General features: G+C 47.4%; 1 protein-coding gene and 1 pseudogene across 3 annotated transcripts in view; both read left to right on the top strand.

Moving 5' to 3' along the window:
* The first annotated feature begins 1,993 nt into the window (after window positions 1-1,993).
* AK4 (adenylate kinase 4) overlaps window positions 1,994-15,297 on the top strand; it is an 85,045-nt gene continuing 71,741 nt past the window's right edge. Inside the window, exons 1-2 of one of the 3 annotated variants that reach the window (XM_017877185.1) lie at window positions 1,994-2,105; window positions 2,716-2,990. In XM_017877185.1, coding sequence (XP_017732674.1) covers window positions 2,846-2,990 — 145 coding nt within the window. In that variant the 5' untranslated portion in view covers window positions 1,994-2,105; window positions 2,716-2,845. Of the gene's footprint in view, window positions 2,106-2,184; window positions 2,204-2,244; window positions 2,353-2,715; window positions 2,991-15,297 lie in introns of those variants that run through there. The other 2 variants (XM_017877188.1, XM_017877186.1) reach the window with 2 other exon arrangements.
* On the top strand, window positions 8,534-9,296 carry LOC108532885 (40S ribosomal protein S29 pseudogene; annotated as a pseudogene).

Here is a 15,297-nt window from a genome sequence, read left to right as displayed (position 1 = left end):
AAAAGAAGTGAAAATAGCCTTAACTGATGACATTCCACCATTGTGATTGTTTCTGCCCCACCCTAACTGATCAATGTACTTTGTAATTCTCCCCACCCTTGAGAATGTACTTTGTGAGATCCACCCCCTGCCCGCAAAACATTGCTCCTAACTCCCCTGCTTATCCCAAAACCTGTAAGAACTAACGATAATCCACCATCCTTTGCTGACTCTCTTTTCGGAGTCAGCCCGTCTGCACCCAGGTGAAATAAACAGCCTTGTTGCTCACACAAAGCCCGTTTGGTGGTCTCTTCACACGGATGTGCATGGCACTGTGCAGGTGGAGGTCAGCAACATGTTTCAACATGCCTTCCAGGTGATTCTGATGCATGCTTACTTCTGAGAGCCACTCCAAAGAAGTATCTGCTACATATTATACATCATATGCCCCTACCCCCAAACCCCCAAGTTCTTCTCCCACTTTGTTCCCAGATGAAAGTTTGAAGGGGCTCAGTATCAGGTCTACAGCATACTGAGATTTATTTATTGATCATTTATATGAGACAGACTCTCGCCCTGTCGCCCAGGCTGGAGTGCAGTGGCACGATCTCAACTCACTGCAACCTCCACCTCCCAGGTTCAAGCGATTCTCTTGCCTCAGCCTCCGGAGTAGCTGGGATTACAGGCATGCACCACTACACCTGGCTAATCATTGTGTTTTTAGTATATATGGGGTTTCACCATATTAGGCTGGTCTCATACTCCTGGCCTCAAGTGATTGTCTGCCTCGGCCTCCCAAAGTGCCGGGATTACAGGTGTGAGCCACCGCGCCCGGCCACACTGAGACATTTTAGAGGGAGATCAGTCTATGGAACAAACGCTGGTCTGGGGTTGGTGGCCTGGGTGTGCTGTCTGGCCAATTTTGTGCGTGGAGTAAGAAGTGGGGAGAGGCGCTGGGTGTCAGGAAACTATGCCAGGCCCTGCCCTCCACCAACCCCAAACAAAGAGCAGTCAGAAACTGAGAGGTGGTTCTTCATCCTACTACTTGTGTCCCTCACCTTCTCTGAGCCCTGGGTATTGGCGCTGGGAACTCTGCAATGGATTTCCTGAAAGGCAGAGGAGGGGGCCTGCAGAAGGCAAAGGTGTATGGAAGGTATCTCTGCGCCCCTGCTGAAGATTTTTCACTTTATCCTGAAGGGAAGACAATATCTGAGGTCAGGAAATAATAAAAATTGATTTTCACTTTAGCAACATTCCTGGCAACTGCACGGAAAATAGAATGGCACAGAAACTGGAGTCTTACGGGCAGTTATCCCACTAGTTGGGGTGGAAATTAAAGGCTGTGTGTAAGGTGGGCACAGATCTAACAGAACAGGAATTGGGATATGCAGGGGAGGGTGGGGTGGAGGAAGAGAGACTCTATTTGGACTTGGTGAGTTATAGGTGCAGCACCAACATAATGCGCATGGAAGTCCTGGAATCATTTACCAAGAAGGTCCTGAGCACAGGTGAGTGACATCCCCTTCTTCCCTGTTCCCCAAGGCGCCTAGACTTTGGAGTGGGTCAGTCTTGGGTTCCAGCCTCCCGCTAGGACGCAATTTCTTGACTGCAGGATTCCTGTTGTTCACGGCTAGATCCCAAGCGCCTAGAATAGTTTCTGGCACACAGTAGGCACTCAATAAACATTTGCGGAATGAATCAATGAATGGATGGTCACACTCCATTCCTCGGCTGTAAACACAATGAAATCACCTAGCCGCAAACTTGGCGCACAGTAGGCGCTCATCAAGTTGTATTTTTCCCTTCCCTTGCAGTAGACCGCGGTACCCAGGCGACCGCGAAAGAAGAAAAGGGGTTTCTCTACCGCGCGTGGTCTGCACTTCGCTTCGCCCCCGCAGCCCTCGGTGGGTCTCGGGGAGCACGTGGGCCAGGCAGGCTGGGTGGGAGTGGAGGGGAGGGGAGGGGAGGGGGCGGTGGCTAGCGGCTCGCGGGGAGCCGGTCTCCCGGGCTTACGTAAGGCGCGAGTCCCGCGCGGCCGGCCGGGGCTCCGCGACTGGGCGGGCGGAGACGGCGCCGCCCTGCAGGAACGGGGCTGGAAGACTCTCGGAGTGCTGCCTCCAGCCAAGGTGTGTGTTTATTTGATTGCTTTTGGTGGCAAGGCGCGGGGCTCGGGCTCGTCGCGCGCCCCACGGCCGGGGAGCGCATCCGCCAACCCCGGGCGGAGGTGGGCCCCTCCGAGCGCGCTCGGGCGGTGGGCAGCGGCGGCAGCTGAGACGCCGGGGGATGTGACAGCCGCCGAGGAGGGGGCGAGACGCCGACCACACGTTTCCCACGTGCGAGGCCCCGGCAGGGGCTCAGCCCCTAGGCCGCTCGGTGCGTGGGGCGGCGGGGGCTGGCTTTGAGTCACCCCCTTGTGCCAGCTTCCCCGGCTTGGCGGAGACTGGCTTGGGGATGCCCGGCCGCCCGGCCCCTTCTCGGACGCGGCGTGGGGAGCGAGCTGGAGGAAAGGATGAAAGTGGGACTGGTCGGGCCGACCTCTGACCCCTGGAGGCCTAGTCGGCAGGGCGGGGCACGGCGCGCTCCAGCAGCTCTGCGTGGGGGCGAGGAGGTGGAGGAGGGCGAGGTGGTGGAGGAGGGCGGGGAGGTGTAGCGTGGCGCTCACTCCGCCTGCGAGTTGGTCCCGGCGCTGGGCTGAGGGGAGGGGTTGTCTTAAAAAGTCTCTCCTTCCCCCTGTAGGGGCGGTCGGCGAGTCCCAGTGCGAGCTGAGGGTGCCAGAGGTAGGGGGCCGAGAAACAAAGTTCCCGGGGCTCCCTCCGGGGCCGCGGTCGGGGCTGCGCGTTTGGCCGCCCCCCTCCTCGCGAAGGCAATGGCTTCCAAACTCCTGCGCGCGGTCATCCTCGGGCCGCCCGGCTCGGGCAAGGGCACCGTGTGCCAGAGGATCGCCCAGAACTTTGGCCTCCAGCATCTCTCCAGCGGCCACTTCTTGCGGGAGAACATCAAGGCCAACACCGGTGAGGGGCTGCGGGGACGAGGGCTGGGGGCGAACCGCATTGGGCTGGGGTGAGGCCCTGGAGGGACTGGGGCTCCCGGATCGCGGCGCCCTTCCCCCGCCCGCGTGTGGTCGTGCAGGCTCGTACGTGCCGGGGCGCATGCAGCTGGCTGCCGCGCGGCTTAACCGCGCCCGGGAGGAGGCCGAGGCTCCAGGGGTGGCCGGTGGGAGGTGCCCGCGGCTGCTCTCGCCAACGCTCCTCCTGCCGCGAGGAAAAGCCCGAGCGACCCGGGCGAGGGAACGAAAACTAGGCAGGGAAAACCCGGAGCTTCCCTCTCACGCTGCCCTCCTTAAGGCAGAGCCGCCCCGTACCCCTTAGCCCTGGCCCCCTCCCGCGAGTCCCTAGAGAGCCGCGCGCCCCCTCCCGCTGCAACCCAGAGGCTGAGCGCCGCCCACCTGTGGCAGTCGGGCGGGGCTGCGCGCCGGGGAACCTGTGGCGCCGGCGGGCTAGCAACCTTGCTCCTCTCCAGCCCCTCCACGCAGCCTCGGGGCTCGGGGCAGAGCCCTGGGTGGCTTTGAAAGGCCCTGTGTGTTCGCTGTCGCCTTCTAAGGTAAACTCTCCCCAGCAACTCCCCCTCCTCCCGAAGCCGCCGGGCCTGGCCGTCAGGAGACTCGGAGGAGACTCGTTCTGATAAATTACATTTTGAATGCAGCTTTCCTGGAAATGGCTTCTTGAGCTGCCTCCCTTGGCTTGAGATGCCTCCTTTGGCTGGCGTGGTGAACTTGGGGATACAGATCGCCTGATTTCTTAGTCTGATGGTGTTGAGTGCGTCCCTTTCCCCCTCTCCTCCCACTCCACGTTCACACCAGTTCCAAAAGAATTGGCGTTAAAGGGCGAGAGGTAGCGGTTGTGCTGCTGCGAGGCTCTTAACCCTTTTGGGATGGAGATGCTGGTAATTAGCAACTCCTTTATGAAAAGTTGTTCTTCCCAGCGGGGGTCCCTTACTGTCGCTGCAGTTCTCAAGGGTGTCCAGGGTGGTTATTGCCCATCATGGACTAATTATCCGGGGATCTACATTTCAGAAGCACAGAGTGGTTTGAAAAGGAAGGTGGAGGACAGTACCGGAAAACAAAATGAAAGCTTAAAAGCAAGGAATTAAGTATCTCCAGAGTTTTATTCCTTACCTCTTAAGCAGGTTGAAAAAGCGGGCTTTTACAGGAAAACTCTTCCCCACCCCATGTCTCAAAAGGAAGAATTATGTGCACCAGATTGCACTTGAGTTTTCTTTTGTGGGTATTGTTACCTCAAGTGCGCCTATTTTGATTTTAATACATTCAAATGCGTTTTATTCTTGGAATGCTGCATTTGGAACGCGGTTTGAGGGGAGAGCGGCCTGAGAGGGAAGGCAGGAGCCATTCCATAATTCTCTGTATCTGACTAGGTGACTTGTTTCCTTCTATGAGCCCATTCTATAGTTCTCTGTACCTTACTTGGTGACTTGTTTCCTTCTGGAATGAAGGGCTTCACACTGTCCATCCTGGGACTGGACTCAAAGCGCTTTCCATTTTTAAAGAGTGTGATGGGAAGTGGCTTATTTCTGCACTTTCTTAGGGGCTTTGAAAATTTTCCATTTGCTCTTTTCCCTTGTTCTCTCTCTCTCTCTCATTTCAACTTTCCTCTGTTCTAAATTTTAGTTTCCATTCTCTTTCAAATGCCTTCATTTCCTCCCCAGTGTTCCTCCCTGGAGTGAGAAGTGACTATGAAATGTTTAGATTTTCTTTTTTCTGTTGGGAATCAAGCAGTTTTTTGCATGAGCCAATTAAAAAAAAACTTTATCAGAGAAAGAAGAAAAATAAAGGACAGCAATTTGTTTTGAAAGTGGCTTGTTTCTAGTGGACTTTCGGGTTATCGGATTATTTTTCTCTCTCAGAAGGTCTGCGAATCTTATAGGCTTACTGCCTGGTAAATAAAACATTCCATTCCACGGTATTTATTTTTCTGTCTGTTACCTGCTGTTTGGTTTTAGCTAATTTCCTGGTGGGAAGCACAACCACCCTTCTGTATGTACCCTTTATAATGGAAGGTTTGAAGGAGACGATGAAGCACAACAAAAACCCAGGAAATAAAACCGTGTAGGAATTTGAATTGGAAAGTAGCTCCAGCCATCTGCTCCAGCCTGGATTTGGGCACACTCTTGTCTACATGGCTTTCCTCCTCCTGCAGCTTGGTAAAAAGCTGCTCTTTCAGGAAAGGGCCATTCTGATGTCATTGCTTCTTGGAAGTCTTCCCTCACCTCCTCTGGCAGAATTCATCTCTTTCCTCTGCACATATCTTTTTTTTTTTTTTTTTGAGACGAGTCTCGTTCTCTCACCCAGACCGGAGTGCAGTGGCGCTATCTCGGCTCACTGCAACCTCCGCCTCCCAGGTTGAAGTGATTCTCTTGCTTCAGCCTCCCAAGTAGCTGGGATTACAGGTGTCTGCCGCCACGCCCAGCTAATTTTTGTATTTTTCGTAGAGATAGGGTTTCACCATCTCTACGAAGGTTTGAGGGCAGGCTGGTCGCGAACTCGGGACCTTAGATGATCCACCCGTCTTGACCTCCCAAAGTGCTGGGATTACAGATGTGAGCCACCACACCTGGCCTTCTCTGCACATATCTTATTGATTCTAATGTTGCAGTCACATATCATGCAGTGTAAAAATGCCTCTCTCTCACCCAGTAAGATATCTGCTGAGTGACTCTCGTGCGTCAGTGTTCTAGGTGCTGGGGACAATAGCATTGTTTAAGACAATTTTGTGCCTCTTTTATTTTATTATTACTATTTATAGATATGGGGTTTTGCTTTGGTGCCCAGGCTGGTCTCAAACTCTCGGCTCAGTCTCCCAAAATGTTGGGATTACAGGTATGAGCCACTGCACCTGGCCCATTCTTGGGCCTTTTGTTCTTTCTGTCTCTACCATTGTACTTTCCACTCTGAAACTTGGAGGACAGGAATCAGGCAAAGTACCTAATGCATAAAAGGAGCTTACCAAGTTTGTATTAAAGGCCTGGGTCACAAATTCTAGACAGTACATCTTAATTCAGAAGTCAAGCAACCTATAGCATAGAGTCCATTTTGTTTAATTAGCTCTGATTTATGGTAAAAGTTTGTACTTAATATGGATCTGAGATTAGCTTCATGATAGCTGTCACCTATTGGCCCTTCCTGCACTGCCTAAAGTGGTACAGGCTGAGGCTTATCAGATACCTCATTTGAAGAGTCACCCCCATATCTTTGGCTCAGATTTTCTTTAGCACACTGCAAGAGTAAATAGAAGGGAGAGTTCTCTTAGATTGCCAGGAGTTGGGTCTTACACTCTGTCATAAGGAATATTAGCTTTTCTCTGTGTGTGTATGTGTATGCACATGTATGTATGAGTACACACACACAGACTGGCACTTTATTGAGTGAGTCCCATTATAAATTCTGATCAAATTCTGATATTTAATGATCGATTCTTTTATTGGGTCATATCTAAAGGATATGCAAATCCTGTTTTAAAGGTTGGAGAAATAGGGATATTTTTTAAAACCACGTTATACTGGATCTACTATCTCAAGTGCAGGAAAACTGGCACATCTCCATTTGGAAGCATCTTGGACTTCATTGAGATAAAAGATGTTAAGGAACAAACCTGTTTCTGCATGCACGCTCTCTCTCTCTCTCTATATATATTTTTGAGACGGAGTCTCGCTCAGTCACCCAGGCTGGAGTGTAGTGGCACAATCTCGGCTCACTGCAACCTCCGCCTCCCAGGTTCAAGCAATTCTTCTGCCTCAGCCTCCCGAGTAGCTGGAACTACAGGCACGCACCACCACACGTGGCTATTTTTGTATTTTTAGTGGAGGTGGGGTTTCACCATATTGGCCAGGCTGGGCTTGAACTCCTGACCTCGTGAACTGCCTGCGCCAGCCTCCCAAAGTGCTGGGATTACAGGCGTGAGCCACCGCATCTGGCCTCTGCTCTCAATATTAACTGCAGCTCTTGCTGGAGTTTTGCTGATGGGACTAGCATTTCAAGTTAGTCTATGGGCTGAGAGCCTCTTTTTGAAAAAGATGGCCTAGTTCAGAGGGCTCAGGGTTTTTTTGGTGCTCATTAAGTATAAATGTGTGTCTTATGTAAGAGGGAAAACTTCTGAGAACTGGAAGATAGAAACATTTTATTAGAGAGACTTGAGAGCCAGAGTCTAACAATGTATCTAAAACAGGTTTCAATAGTTATCCTTTTTATAGATCATACAGAGTCTTGGCTTATTACAGGGTTTCTAGAGTATATTCCATTCCATTTCCCCCCGTAGCTTGGTGAGACTCAGGAAGTAGCACACAGGTCAAGCAAGGATCTTACTGGTTTTGAGACCTCTCCAGTCCAAAGGTCCACTCCACATACACTTATTATTGCTTTTTTGGTTTCTTTGTTTGAGGATTTTCACACGTATTTGAAGAACACTATTTGTGACTTGAGTAAGGCATTCCGTCACAGTAAGTCTGCCTTAGCCACATGCACATGTGAATCTTTGCACATCCTTACAGTGGGATTTTTTTTTCTTTTGTTTTTTTTTTTTTTTTTTTTTTTTTTGAGACGGAGTCTCGCTCTGTCGCCCGGGCTGGAGTGCAGTGGCCGGATCTCAGCTCACTGCAAGCTCCGCCTCCCGGGTTTACGCCATTCTCCTGCCTCAGCCTCCCGAGTAGCTGGGACAACAGTCGCCCGCCACCTCGCCCGACTAATTTTTTGTATTTTTTTTTAGTAGAGACGGGGTTTCACCATGTTAGGCAGGATGGTCTTGATCTCCTGACTTTGTGATCTGCCCTTCTCGGCCTCCCAAAGTGCTGGGATTACAGGCTTGAGCCACCGCGCCTGGCCTTTTGTTTTGAGGCATAGTTTCACTCTGTGACCTAGGCTAGAGTGCAGTGGCATGAACATGGCTCACTGCGGCCTTGACTTCCCGGGCTCAAACGATTGTCTTACCTCAGCCCCTTAAGTAGCTGGGGCTACAGGCATGCATCACCATGCCCAGCTAATTTTGTGTTTTTTTTTTTGTAGAGATAGGGTTTCTACTTGTTGCCCAGGCTGGTCTTGAACCCCTTAGTTCAGGCAGTCTGCCCGCCTCGGCCTCCCAAAATGCTGAGATTCCAGGTTGTGAGCCGCCATGCTTGGCCAGGATCATTTGTTAGAAGTAGTTTTCTTCTGATCAAAGTCATGCCTTGTACAAAATTTAGAAAATGTAAAACAGTAGAAGAAATGGAAGCAGCAAGTAAAAATTACCCTTAATTCCTGGGTGAATGTGCTATAGGGTTGAATGAACTAGAATGAAGCTAATAAATTAAAGGCACCTGTCTTAGGTTGTGTGTTTAGGGAAGGCCTCTCTAGGAGGTGAATATCCTTATTCATACCATAAAGAATGAGCTTGTGATGATTAGGAACAGAGTGTTCCAGAAAGAAGGAACAGCAAGTGCAAAGGCCCTAAGGTGGGCATTAGCATAGCGTGTTTGAGGAACAGAAAGAAGTGGCAGTATGTTTGGAGCATAGCAAGCAGAAGGGATGTGGAAGTAGGTCAGGTCAGGTCAGAGAGACGAGCAGGTGCCAGATCAGGTAGAGCCTGGAGGATCCTGGTAAGGATTGGATTTTATTCCAAGGGCACTGGAAAGACAAGGAAGGGTTTTACATAGGACAATGACATGAAAAGATTTACTTTCTGAAAGTTGATCTTTTGCCTGCTGTGTGGAGAGGTGAGCAAGAGGGAGACCAGTATGGATGAGGAGAGTGGCCTGTGTTTAGAACTTGTTGGTGGCAAAGGAGGAGAGAAATAAAGGGGTTTGAGATATGTATGAAGGCAGAGCTGACTGGAATAATGAATTGGTTGTGAGAGGTGATGGAGAGAAAGAAGTCTACAATGAATCCTAGGATTTTGCCCTGAGCACCTGCCTGGGTGAATGTGCTATAGGGTTGAATGAACTAGAATGTGGCTAACCAATCTTTTTGGAACAGCACATGCGTGGGCTAGCGCCTTCCTTTTACCTTGTTGCACTCCTGAGAGCAAGATGGGTCACCAGCAGCTGTACTGGAGCCACCCCTGAAAATTCAGCCAGGGTTCTCACTCTTGTCACGTCTGTTCAAACCGGCACAGTCTGATCCAGAAATATGGCCTCAATACGTGCTCCCAGTGTTTCTGTCAGTACGCGAAGGATATCAGTTTTATTAAGTTGGACTAAATGGTCTTCCTTCAAAGGATTATCCAAGGCATCTACCCAATAAAAAACCATGATAGTTCTTTGTACATAAACATTTAAACAAATAATGCTCTTATAAATGTCATTGTGTACAAATCACTGGACAAATGCACTTTCTTTGGGATAGGTTTCTGGGAATAAAACTACTGGCCAAAATAGAACTTAAATCATAGTGATAATTTTTTTTTTTTTAAAGACATAGTCTTGCTCTTGTTGCCCAGGCTGGAGTGCAATGACACGATTTTTGGCTCACTACAACCTCTGCCTCTGGGTTCAAGCAATTCTCCTGACTCAGCCTCCCAAATAGCTGGGATTACAGGCGTCCACCACCATGTCTGGCTAATTTTTGTATTTTTAGTAGAGACGGGGTTTCACCATGTTGGCCAGGCTGGTCTCAAACTCCTGACCTAGGTGATCCCCCTGTCTTGGCCTCCCACAGTGCTGGGATTACAGGCGTGAGCCACCACACCTGGCTGACATAGAGAGAGTTTTAAACGTAGCTTACAAATATTCACTCAAGTTCTTGGTAGTTTATAGGTGCTACTTTATTTGTGTACTCTTTGGCTTAGTAAGTGTTTCCTTTAGGCCAGGAGTTCGAGACCAGCCTGGCCAACATGGCGAAACTCTGTCTCTACTAAAATACAAAAATTAGCTGGGCTTGGTGGCGCGTGCCTATAGTCCCAGCTACTTGGGAGACTGAGACAGGAGAATCGCTTGTATCCAGGAGGCAGAGGTTGCAGTGAGCTGAGATTGCACCACTGTACTCCAGCCTAGGCAGCAGAGCAAGACTCTGTCTCAAAAAGTAGATAAAAAAATAAAATGAAAAATATTTTATTTAGGTATAGATATACTTCATACATATATAAACTGATTTTCTGATTATAGAAATAATATGTACAAGTTAGCAAAAGTTTAGAAAGATGAAAACAAATCACTTGTAATTTACCAACTGGAAGGAAAAGTTATTGCTAATACTTTTTTTTTTTTTTTAGATGGAGTCTCGCTCTGTTGCCCAGGCTAGAGTACAGTGGCACGATCTTGGCTCTTGGCTCAGTGCAACCTCCACCTCCCGGGTTCAAGTGATTCTCTTGCCTCAGTCTCCCAAGTAGCTAGGATTACAGGCACGTGCCACCACACCTGGCTTAATTTTTTGTATTTTTAGTAGAGACGGAGTTTCACCATATTGGCCAAGCTGGTCTCGAACTCCTGACCTCAAGTGATCTGCCCACTTTGGCTTCCCAAAGTGCTGGCATTATAGGCGGTTGAGCCACCATCCATGGTGCTAATACTTTCATATACAGTATATCCTTCTAGACTTTTTCAGGAATACACATATACACATACATTTTGAGTTACATTATTATTGCATTGTATTATAGTATTACTGTTTTTAAAATTGCTTGCTTTAACAATATATCATCTAATATTTTCCAATTCTGTTAAATACTGTTTTTTAATGTGAGTTACTCATGTACAATTCCAATATTCAAATATAATTTGTTATTCCATTTTTAATTTTGAAAATGTAATACAGGTACATGCAGGTGGTAAAATTTTCAAATAGTATGCTAGGAATAGAATGGAAAGTTTCACACCCGTCCCTGACTCTTGGTTCCCCAGTTTCTCTCCACAGGGGCATCTGCTTTTAACTTTTTTTGGATGTTTATCCAAAGATTTTGTCATATATCTATAGCATTTATGTGTCATATCTATAGCATATTATAGTAGTATCTCTTTTTTTTAATGTACACATTCGTTCTTTGTATTACACTTAAGAAAAACTTAGCAGTATAGCTTAGATATTGGTTTCCATCAGCATGTATCAGTTTACTTTATTCTTTTAAAAAGATATCTGCATTCTTTTATTGTACAGATATATCATAGTTTGAACACACATTTGAATATTGAGAACCAAAGAAGCTTTGTTTATGTGGGTTATACATATAGATGTTAAATGTATTTGAAATTAAAATTGAGAAAATTTGCTGGCTGCAGGGGCTCATGCCTGTAATCCCCGCACTTTGGGAGGCTGAGGCGGGTGGATCACGAAGTCAGGAGTTTGAGACCAGCTGACCAACATGGTAAAACCCTGTCTCTACTAAAAATACAAAAATTAGCCGGATGTGGTGGCACGCACTTGTAATCTCAGCTGCTCTGGAGGCTGAGGAGGGAGAATTACCTGAACCCAAGAGGCAGAGGTTGCAGTGAGTCTAGATAGCGCCACTGCATTCCAGCCTGGACCACAGGGCGAGACTGTGTCTCAAAAAAAAAAAAAAAAAAAAAAAAAAAAAAAGAAAATTGAGAAAATTTAAAATATTAATTCATCAAAACAATAATAAATCCACTGTATGTTAACAGATTTCTATGAAAATTAACTATTTTCCACAAATGAAATCTAATGAAAAGAGTGTGTTGTTTTGCCATTTGGCATTTTTTTTTTTTTTTTTTTTTGAGACGGAGTCTCGCCCTGTCGCCCGGTGGAGTGCAGTGGCAGATCTCAGCTCCACTGCAAGCTCCGCCTCCCGGGTTTACGCCATTCTCCTACCTCAGCCTCCCGAGTAGCTGGAACTACAGGCGCCCGCCACCTCTCCCGGACGGGGTTTCACCGTGTTAGCCAGGATGGTCTTGATCTCCTGACCTCGTGATCCGCCCGTCTCTGCCTCCCAAAGTGCTGGGATTACAGGCTTGAGCCACCGCGCCCGGCCTACATTTGCAAATCTTTCTGGCCTAATATAATAAAACTTTATTCTCATATCTGGTTCTTCATTTGGTCTTTGGTGCTATGCTGTTTTGGTTAAAGTATTTGAAGAACATCCGGCTTTATACACATGTAATTAAAGGGGAACTCATGGACCCCTGAAAAGGTCTCATGGACTCACAGGAGTCCTGGAACCACAATTTCATCAGTCCCCTGTTGATTGGAATTTAGGTTATTTATAGTCATTCGATATACAGAGTGTGCTGCACTGAATGTCCTGGTAAATGTGTCTTTCAACAAATGTTTGAGTGCCAGGCAATCTTGGCTTGTGGGATGCAAAGAGGTGAAACAAGGTCTGTTCCCTGAAGGAGCTGCTGTTTTTTGGTGGAGGCAGGCAGTCAGACAGGCAGGCAAACAAGAAGAAAATAACCCAGATGGGCCGGGTGTGGTGGTTCACGTCTGTAATCCTAGCGCTTTGGGAGGCTGAGGCTGGAGGATTACTAAAGACCAAGCAAGTGTCCAAGACCAGCTTGGATAACATAGCAAGACCTCATCTTTACTAAAAATAGTGTAAGAAAATTAGCTGGGTGTGATTGTGCGCACCCGTAGTCTCAGCTACTCAGGACGTTGAGGCAGGAGGATCACTTGAGCCCAAGAGGCTGAGGTTGAAGTGATCTGTGATCATGCCACTGCACTCCAGCCTGCGCAACAGAGCAAGACCCTGTCTCTGAGAAAAATAAAAATTAATTGAGGCTGCAAGATGTGCATGCTTACAGAAGAGGCAGCTAACCCAGCATTTAGGAGGAGGTGAGATTTGGGAAGGCTTTTTAGGGGAGGCGATTCCCAAGTTGAGTTTTGACAAATGAGTACAGCTACAAAAAGATGGCGTGGTCATTGTCATAGCGTATCTGAAACTCCTCTTCTGGAGGAGTTTATGGTCCACAAGAGGTCCTTGCATATGGCTTGGCCTTACTTTTTCTATTATCATGTTAGTCCGCATCCATCTCTAATGGTGTTGTCAAAGGAAAGGGCTATCGTGCCTGCCCCATATCACCTTTCCAGCCCTCATTACTTGTGTTTGCCTTTAAGATATACATAAACATAGTGGCATCATAGGATATGCATTTAAACTTCAGCTTTTAACTTCTGGAACTGAAGGATGGCAAACAATCCTAAAACTTAGAAATTGGGCTTCAAACTGTTAACTGTAAATTCACCCATTCTGAAGGGCATGTTGAATTACCTGTTCCCTTCAAAATCTACCAAGTAAATTGTCAAATGGTATTAGATTATGCTAGTCTGCTCTTTAACAATCTGTGTTGGTACATATTGTGAGGTTTAAGGACTTGGAAATTTTGTAAATTTTTTAGATGATGTACTTTCACAATGGACAATGGATCAGACATCTCAACCATGTATTTTCCTTTAGCAAACTAGATTTTTTCTTTTTTCTTTGAGATGGAGCCTCACTCTGTTGCCCAGGCTGAAGTACAGTGGTGTGATCTTGGCTCACTGCAATCTCCGCCTCCTGGGTTCAAGTGATTATCGTGCCTCAGTCTTCTGAGTAGCTGGGACTACAGGGTCCCGTCATCATGACCTGCTAAGTTTTTTTTTTTTGCATTTTTAGTAGAGACGTGGTTTCACCATGTTCACCAGGCTGCTCTTGAACTCCTGACCTCAGGTGATCCGTCTACCTCGGCCTCCCAGAGTGCTGGGATTACAGGTGTGAGCCAACGTACCCGGCCCAAACCAAATTTTTTTCAAAAAGCATGAGTAGATAATAGAGGCTTTTGGATTACTCTGTGTATTTTACTCCCTCCACTTGATGTTTAAGCTCTCAGGTTGACCTTTGAGACATAGTACAAAAGGTCTTGTTTGTACAGCTTCATGTAGTTGAATTTAAATGGTTGATGTTATATTTTAACAGTCTCAAGTTCTGAGAGTTTTTGTACTAGTTAAACAACAGATCCAGCAGCAGGCATCCCTTACTTAGCCAGACGGATAATACTGAAATAATGCAGAGTCATTCTTGTTTCTCATCTAGCTTCCAAGAAGCTAGAAATCAACTATTTTCTGATCTTCAGCACCTTTTGTCTGGGCAGCAGTAACCTGTGACCCTGGCATTTTATAATTTTTGTGACTTGGTCATAAGCAACATTTGCAGTGGGCAAAGCAACTGCCAGGCCCTGGACTGACTAATGAATGCATATTATCTCTAATTCCCACACAGATCTCCAGAGCAGTTTTTGTGTATCATTTGCTTTACAAATAAGTACATGGCCTCAGAAAGGTTGAGTAACTAACTTGGTCAGGTGCAGCGGCTCATGCCTGTAATCCCAGCACTTTGGGAGGCCGAGGCGGATGGATCACTTGAGCCCAGGAGTTCGAGACCAGCCTGGGCAACATGGCAAAAGCCTGTCTCTACAAAAAATAACCAAAGTTAGCCAGTGTGGTGGTGCATGCCTGTAGTCCCAGCTACTTGGGAGACTGAGGTGGGAGGATTGCCTGAGCTCAGAAGGCTACAGTGAGTCTATAGTGAGGCTACAGTGAGCTGTGTTTGAGCCACTGGACCCCAGTCTGGGCAACAGAGCGAAACCCTGTCTCAAAAAGAAAACAAAAGTTGACCGAGCGTGGTGGCTCACGCCTGTAATCCCAGCACTTTGGGAGGCCGAGACGGGCGTATCACGAGGTCAGGAATTCGAGACCAGCCTAGCCAATAGGGTGAAACCCCATCTCTACTAAAAATACAAAAATTAGCTGGGCATGGTGGTGTGCACCTGTAGTCCCTGCTACTCGAGAGGCTGAGGCACAAGAATCGCTTGAACCCAGGAGGCGGAGGTTGCAGTGAGCCAAGATCATGCCATTGCACTCCAGCCTGGGCAACAGAGCGAGACTGTCTCAAAAAAAAAGAGTTGAGTGACTTGCCCTAAGTCAAACAGCTTTCCACACACAAACCTCCAGAGAAGTTGTTATATCATTTACGTACAAACAAGTATGTGGCCTCAGAAAGGTTGAGTAACTTGTCCTAGGTCAAACAGCTAGTTAAAGAGAAACTAGCATTCAAACCTGGGGTTCCATAGTTAGGATTAAACTTCTTCCCATTATGTCGTGCTGACATCTGAGTACTCTAGAAACTAGTGAAATACTTCGTCTTATAAATGCCATGTGGGACAGTGTGTCTTAGTCTGTTTGTGTGGCTATAACAAAATACCTGAGATCAAGTAATTTATAAACAACAGAAATGTGATTTCTCACAGTTCTGGAGGGCTGGGATTTCCAATATGAAGGTGGCTGGCAGCCTTTGGTGTCTATAAGGCTGTTGACTGCTTCCGAGGTTGGCACCTTGACTTTGTTTGTCTCAC

This window comes from Rhinopithecus bieti, unplaced genomic scaffold (genome assembly GCF_001698545.2).
Source record: "Rhinopithecus bieti isolate Rb0 unplaced genomic scaffold, ASM169854v2 scaffold_6380, whole genome shotgun sequence".
NCBI lineage: Eukaryota > Metazoa > Chordata > Mammalia > Primates > Cercopithecidae > Rhinopithecus > Rhinopithecus bieti.
This window is presented reverse-complemented; position numbering and strand designations above follow the sequence as displayed.